General features: G+C 43.1%; 3 protein-coding genes across 3 annotated transcripts in view; 1 reads left to right on the top strand and 2 right to left on the bottom strand.

Moving 5' to 3' along the window:
* LOC104545586 (scale keratin-like) overlaps window positions 1–399 on the bottom strand; it is a 527-nt gene extending 128 nt beyond the window's left edge. Inside the window, exon 1 of the mRNA XM_010190768.1 lies at window positions 14–399. Coding sequence (XP_010189070.1) covers window positions 14–399 — 386 coding nt within the window. The remainder of the gene's footprint in view (window positions 1–13) is intronic.
* Window positions 400–4,776: 4,377 nt separating this feature from the next.
* On the top strand, window positions 4,777–5,211 carry LOC104545585 (scale keratin-like). Its single transcript, XM_010190767.1, has one exon. The coding sequence runs from the start codon at window positions 4,777–4,779 to the stop codon at window positions 5,209–5,211; it is 435 nt and encodes a 144-aa protein (XP_010189069.1).
* A 2,015-nt stretch (window positions 5,212–7,226) lies between these two features.
* Window positions 7,227–7,425, bottom strand: part of LOC104545588 (scale keratin-like) — a 469-nt gene continuing 270 nt past the window's right edge. The window contains exon 2 of the mRNA XM_010190770.1: window positions 7,227–7,399. Within this exon, the coding sequence (XP_010189072.1) occupies window positions 7,227–7,399 (173 nt within the window). The remainder of the gene's footprint in view (window positions 7,400–7,425) is intronic.

The raw sequence follows: 7,425 nt of genomic DNA, 5'->3' as shown, positions 1-7,425 counted from the left end.
GCCACACGGACCCCCATAGCCATAGCCTCCAGAGCCATAGAGACCCCCAAAGCCCAGGGAGCCATAGCCCCCAGAGCCATAGAGACCCCCAAAACCCAGGGAGCCATAGCCCCCAGAGCCATAGAGACCCCCAAAGCCTCCATAGCCATAACCCCCAGAGCCAAGGGAGCCAAAGCCCCCATAGCCCCCAAGGACGGGTGCTCCAGCAGATCCCACAACTGCATCCTGGGGGAAAGAGCTGAGGATGGGGCCAGGGAAGGTGACGGCGACGGGAGGTGGCTGGATCACAGTTGTAGAATCAGGGCACTGGCGGACACACGGCTCATTCCCACTGTCAGCGAGGGGCTGGGGACGGATGACACCGCAGGCGGAGGTGGTGGCCAGGTCATAGCAAGACATCTTGTAGGGATGGAGGTCAATCTACAAGTACAATACATTATTTGCATTAAAAAAATGCTATAGAGTTGGCTGCTTTTCCTCAACAAGCGTTAATTCAAGTACACCAATTTACCCTGTCTATTAGAAATTAAAATTGAAGCAGAAGAGCAAAGTTATTTGCTCAGATGCTTTGATGAGTCAGCGGATCAGCAAGGACTGGGACTCCCCCAAGAATGGAGTGAGTTATTATGCATGATTTCATGACTCTAACTCTTCATTCCCACTGATCTCCTTTGTGCTGATCCTTGTGAGAAGAGGGATTATAAGTCATTGTCTATTCAGATTTGCTCAGTAACTTGTTTGGTGAGACCATTAGCAGGGAATTGCAAAGATTATTGTCTCAAATTTCCAAACATTGAATCAGGGACATTTACAAGTAGCTTAACATCGCAGCATTTTGAGTCTGGCTTCCAACTCTTTTGAAAAATATCTCATTCCAAACAACTTGCCCCCATTAACAGGGAAAACCCAGAGCCATCCAATGCCTTAAATTCCCTCCATGACCCCTCTTCTCTTCATTTAAGTAATTCTTATAGTGCCTTTTCCACAGCTCTCAATTCCTCTCTCTGTCCTGCTTCAAGCCAGTGCCCAATCTCTGGTAGCATTCAAGCCCATTTATTTTGAATTAATGTAAAAGCACCTTGAGTGATCTGCAACAGAATAAGCTGCAGATAATGCAATGTCTTCTTCTAAGCTCAGCATTCCCCTGTGAACCATGAAGACTTACCCTTTTCCAAATTATTTCCAGTTATCCATACAAATAAGAGAGCAGAGGAATGCATATTGAACTAGTCACACCATTTCTTCAGCAATTGGAAGTGAGCTAATGATTTTCTGCCATATCAAGAAACTTTGAGTTAGCTTTGAAATTAAAAGCCAGTCTTGAATGCCAGAGAACATCGATCCATAACACTTTTAAGCCCTTTTGTAAGAGCAATCTTTTCACCTAAAATTTTACCCACTAGTTCCTAATGGAAGAGACCATCCTAGATTAAATCAGTAGCAAAGAGCTATTCCAGAAGCTGGAAAGAGCAAATTCAGACTTACCCAATTGGCTGAGAAGAACGAGTGAAGGCAAGAGGTTGGACGAGCCTTGAGTGAAGAGAAGAGGTTGGAAGAGCCTTGAGTGGAGAGAGCTTTTATACACTTCACACTGCCTGAGGGATGAGGTTGTTTTCATGACCGTGGATCTAATTAGTCGACACGGCACATTTTTGGTATTGATAGCTCTGTGCAGTGACGAAATCCTCTGTTTTTGTTTATTACTTGATTTCAATTATCATGTAACATAACACACGCCTTACATCACACCAGGTTCTTTCATCTGAGAGACTGATGGGTGAAATTAATGCATCTTTCATCCTAAAACATGATTCATTAAATTAATATCAGTTTTCTATCCTCACTGGAGTTACACCATGTACTAAACTGCTTATACATAGGTACTCTTCTTTTGCTGACTTTTAGGATGCTGCTGCTCAGACATTCACCAGAAACAACCTGCTGTGAGGTGCTTCTTTCAAAGTCCTTTACATAGGTTTCCTCTCAAAGATAAAATACATAAAATAAATATCATTAAATCCTCGGGAAGGCAGGGAATAGCTTCCTTATGTGTTTAGGTTTTTTTCTGAGATGTGATAAAATTTGTACTGGAATCCATGGATGTTCCTCAATACTCTCTGAATCAAATTATATTGTGAGCATTCCTGAACATGCAGATGTCCAAAAACAGCCTTAGATTTTATCAGACCCTCAGACCATAGCTTAAAGCTGAATTTAGCTCTGAAAGGAGAGATATTTCTATTTTTCATGCTCAGGATGGAGAGCTCAAAATAGCCTTCAAAATGTACACTGATTTAATATCTGAATTTGTGATTTACCAAGATAGATGTGTGCTTTTGTAAAATGTATACAGGAGAACCCCCCAATTTAACCATATTAGGAACAGAACCTTTCTTTTTCAGAGCAAAGAAGAGAGCTGAGAAATGAGATTTCAGAGTTACAAGCTAAGCCACAGTCTGTAAGCATTATCAACCCAGTGGATTCATCCCAGGACATGCAATTCTTACTGGGGTCCCATTTGCTCATCCTTTACGTTTTATCTCTGCCTCTCTCCTGCAGCTCAGCAGAAACATGAACAAGCTCCTTCGGCTGCTCAAAACCACCAAGACCTCCTGCTTAAACCAAAGACCATTCACAAAATCATAAGCAGCCAGGGATACTCAAAACTTGCAGCTCAGTATCTTGACAGGCTACATTTTCCTAAAGTTTTCTTTAATTTCTATCTTGCTCCTCAGGATTTCAGTCCACAACCCATCTTGTAGCAAGCCCCATCACTGGAGGCATCTTTCAGCAGAACAATTATGAGGTGCAAATCCAATGGGAAAAGCAAATGCTGCCTTCTGCTGAGGTTTCTTTCCTTGCCTGTGCCATTATTCTAATACTATATCATTATCATATTTATCACAATTATCAACGTGGTTACCTTCAGACCACATGTTATTGCTAAATTATGAGCTTTTTCCAAATATGGAGATTTCCTGAGTGATAATACTTCAAAAAATGTCATCTCAAAATTTTACAAGAGCATTCCAAGGGATTTTCAAATACCTCAGGAGCACCCATTACTAGCTTATACATACTGTGTCATAATTATATAAAAAGTACGCATACGCCCCATTATTATGAGAGATTATCACATTAAAATGGGTACTTTAAGGTCACTTGGGTTTTTCCTGTAATCATTTCATTGTTTATAAAACTTTTGGGGCCTTCCTTTCTTGGGCTTGAAAAACAAAAACCGCCTTTTCTTTTATTAAATCTGCTTGGGTTAAGTGAACGATTAGCCAGAGAAACCCAAAACAAACCCAGGGCGCAATGGGCTCTGTCTTCATTGCATCAGGGCTAGAATCCCTTGTAATAGCTATGTCTTACTACCTGATGTACTTGCTTCTCTTAGTCCTTTATTCCTAGGTGCATATCTCTGACATGTAACAAGAGGAGAAAACATGATAAAATAAACAGGAAAGCAAAGCTCAATGAAATAACTCAGAAAAATCAGTTTCCATAGATTTGTGACTGCCAGCTGAAATGTTTCTTTGTTCCTGGGATTGCAGGACAACTAGAAGAAAGCTCTCCAGAAGCCATTCAAAGATGCCCCTGATTATTGTGTTTGCCTTGTATTGAGTAACTCGAGGTAGAACTGCTAAGTCTGCAGAACGAATGCGTTCACCCTTGTTATTTGCCTCCGACCTTCATTTGCCATCCTAAAAGGAATCCCATTTTGTCTCCATGTACGCTGTTGACTACGCCGAAAGACCTGTAACTGGACAAAAGAAGTGACTGTCCTCCTGTCATCCTCATTATGCAGGACTCTCAAATAAGTCAAGTCAGCTTACTTCCTCCCCTGATGCTACAGGATGCAATGGAATAATAAAAAATAATTCCGCACATAAAGACTGGAGATAATGGGGAGCCCTGCGGTGGAGCGTGCGTGTCACGCTATGTGTGGGTTTGAAGTGCCTGCAATGCACAAACAAAAAGCAAACCCAATTTCAGCACTTTGAGAAACTCCGTGTCCTACAACTTGGGGTTGGGATGCAATTATGAACTTGCGCACAGGATGCCTAATGTCCCCCAGGCAATGAGCAGAGCGGTATAAAAGCTCTCTCCATTAAGTCTCTCTATCCACTTCTCTCATCTTGCTCGCCTTTGTGAATTGGGTAAGTCAGACTTCTCCCAAACTTTGCTAAACTTAACTTGCTGTTAAGAACTCTTGATTTTAACTTTGGACCAAGTCCTCTTCATTTACTGTCAGTGATCTGTGTATTATTTGCTGCTGGAAACAATGTTTGGTTGCTCCTTTGTCACCAAGCTCTGGTAAAAGTAGGCTCCATAAGAAGGGAATATCAGGCAGTTTTGAATCCCAAATGTGTAACATTTTAGTGCTTCAAATAATTCCTTGACTATTTTAGGAGATAGAGAATAATACATATACATAGTTATATATGGCTGTGTTTAGCAGAGTTCTGCTGAGTTTATAACATGAAAGATCAAACTTATTAAGTAGAAACCATCAACTGATAGTAATGTAATATTCTCAAAACTAGATCTGGAAACACAAAATATACAATTGAAAAGTATATGACTTTGTCATACCAAAATTAAAACTAGTCTCTAGATTACAGGGCTAGGAAGCACAGCAATAGAAAATAAGTTTCCTTCCCAGACTTATTTCTGATACCCTGTTGGACTGCTTCACCCTTACTTAACGTTTGGTATTTCTTTAATGCTAACACAAATGTCCATATTTTACAGACCAACTCCCATCCCTACAAGATGTCTTGTTATGACCTGGCCACCACCTCTGCCTGCGGTGTCATCCGTCCCCAGCCCCTCGCTGACAGTGGGAATGAGCCGTGTGTCCGCCAGTGCCCTGACTCCACCACTGTGATCCAGCCTCCTCCCGTCGTCGTCACCTTCCCTGGCCCCATCCTCAGCTCCTTCCCCCAGAATGCAGTTGTGGGATCTGCTGGAGCACCCGTCCTTGGGGGCTATGGGGGCTCTGGGGGTCTGTATGGCTCCGGAGGCTATGGCTATGGGGGTTATGGGAGTCTGTATGGCTCTGGAAGCTATGGGGGTCTGTATGGCTATGGGGGCCTCCTGAACTATGGAGGTCTGTATGGCTCTGGTAGATCCTATGGTTCTGGCTATTGCAGCCCCTCCTCGTACCGGTACAGGAGTTACAGCCGTGGCACCTGTGGGCCCTGCTAAATCCTACAGCAATATCCCAAAGGAGGTAGAACAAATGGGATATGATAGCTTCACAGCCAAAGAGGTTCAAACCTCCACTGCACTGGCCAAGACCGTGGAGCTGTGGCCCTTCAGCCTCTCTTGAGTTTCTCCTCCTCATTTCTGCATTCAGTTTCTGCTCTTCTACGTCTCCAGTCACATTTCCAGATTGCCTGGGGTGAAAACGTAACAAAATTGCTCAAAATGTTTCCTGTTTGTTCAGATAAGCAGCTAAGACTCGGGAAGAAAATCCAAATCAATCATAGGTGAATGTATCCCTGACTGGAAACCAGTTTCATGCTCCTTGGAGACTCTTTAAATGTATCTTTCTCAACAACATTAAAAGTTTATTGCATCAAAGTTGCCATGTTCTGGTCTTCTTTTCCCATGTTTTTACTTTGGATACTTGTCAAGAGGAGAGGTCTAACCTGTGCATCTGCCCTAGCAGTCTAAACTCTGTAGGTTAATGTCCTGACCAGAAAAAACTTCCCCATTTTTCAGATAAAAATTCTTATCATATCTGAAGAATTTGGCTTCTTCTTTGTACATCCACTTATTACAGATTAGTAGGGGTAGAGAAATGAAACCGTAGACTTCTAATTTTAAACTCCTTCCTAAAAACATTAGGCTGCAGCAAGAATTTATTCCAGGCAAGCCTTTGATTAATCTCATTGAATTTCAGATTCTCACTCAAATGCTTAAACAGTAACAGCCTCTGCAGAAAGTTGAGCTCTTTTTCTGTCAAGTCCCTCAAGGAAGAAAGAAAGTTTTCTGGCCTATAGGATGCAACTTTTAAATCTGGAGCATGGGTAACGGTCTTTCTGTATAATCATCAAATCTAAGGTGTCAGATGGTTTTTTCTGATGGAAAAACAGCTACTCCATACAGCTACCCCAAGAGCTAATTCATCCATGCTGGTAAGAGCAGCTTAGATAGACAGAACAGAGCTGTGGTGCCTGGAAAGCTGGAAAGGTAGGAGAAAAGTCATAAACCCATACACATATACTCAATGCTGTTGCTGTGTTTCCCAGCTCCTCCTGCATGGGAAATCCCTACAACAGAAACTCCTGCTTGCAGCAGCTCTGAATTTCATCCTCTCCCATGCCATTCCTCACCCAAGAGATCCAGCAGAGATTCCACCCACCTCTGAAGAGTCCTTCTCCTTGTTGCAGCTCCTCCAACCACCCCAGAAGCTCCGTACCAACCCTCCCAGCAGCTCCATACCAATACCTTTGGACCACCCTCTCTCCACCTCCCTAAATCCCTTCCCACTCAGGAGCATCTCTCCCACCTGAGAGCCTCAGCTGCCTCCCTTTTCCCCATAATCTGCTTTGAATCCAGCCTCAGCTCTGCTCCTGCTATGATCAGGGCACATGTTCCAATGGAAGGCAGATTTAGTAGGGTTTCTTTCTAAACATTAGATTTTTAGCATGACCTAGGTGAGCTGGGAAGGAAGGATTCCTGCTCCCTAATATGTGCAACCAACTTCAGTGATAGATGGGCCATTTCAGCTGTGTTTTTGAAGTCTGAGCCCCATCCTATGGAAAGATTTGAGTTTTCCCCCTCTACAGAGAGTTGTACATCCATAACAGGAGAAATTAAAACTAAAAGTTGATATTTTTTGATGCAGAGTAGAATAACTTTAATGAGAAATGAACATTCACAGAAAAGCATTGCAGAGTATCAAGAACATGCATCAGAGCTGAGGCAATTCCTTCCATAATTGTTCTTCTTTGGTTGGACAGTGAAGTGCCATTTTATAAGAATATAAATAACATGTTTTATCCAGCCCATTATACATACTGATGGAAAAAAGCCCAAAAGACCATAAGTAGAGGGTGAAGAAATCAAGAAAGTTCTGTGTGCTCCCAGCTTCACTGCGGTGGGGTGGCAGTGATCAGGATTTCACAACATCTCCTTTGGAACCACTGCTGTGGAGCAAGATAGAGTCTCTTGGTTGCCGGTTATTCAATGCTCAGGGGATATTTCTGTAGGATTTAGCAGGGCCCGCAGATGCCGCGGCCGTACCTGTTCCAGTAAGGGCTGCAATAGCCAGAGCCATAGGATCTACCATAGCCATACAGGCCCCTGTAACCCCCATAGCCACACAGACCCCCGTAGCCATAGCCCCCATAGCCATACAGGCCCCCAAGGCCCCCATAGCCATAGCCTCCATAGCCATAGCCCCCACCGCCA

Source organism: Mesitornis unicolor, unplaced genomic scaffold (genome assembly GCF_000695765.1).
Source record: "Mesitornis unicolor isolate BGI_N332 unplaced genomic scaffold, ASM69576v1 scaffold2568, whole genome shotgun sequence".
NCBI lineage: Eukaryota > Metazoa > Chordata > Aves > Mesitornithiformes > Mesitornithidae > Mesitornis > Mesitornis unicolor.
This window is presented reverse-complemented; position numbering and strand designations above follow the sequence as displayed.

Coding starts and splice junctions, on each gene's coding strand:
- LOC104545585 (XM_010190767.1), top strand. CDS start 4,777: ATGTCTTGTTATGACCTGGCCACCACCTCTGCCTGCGGTGTCATCCGT.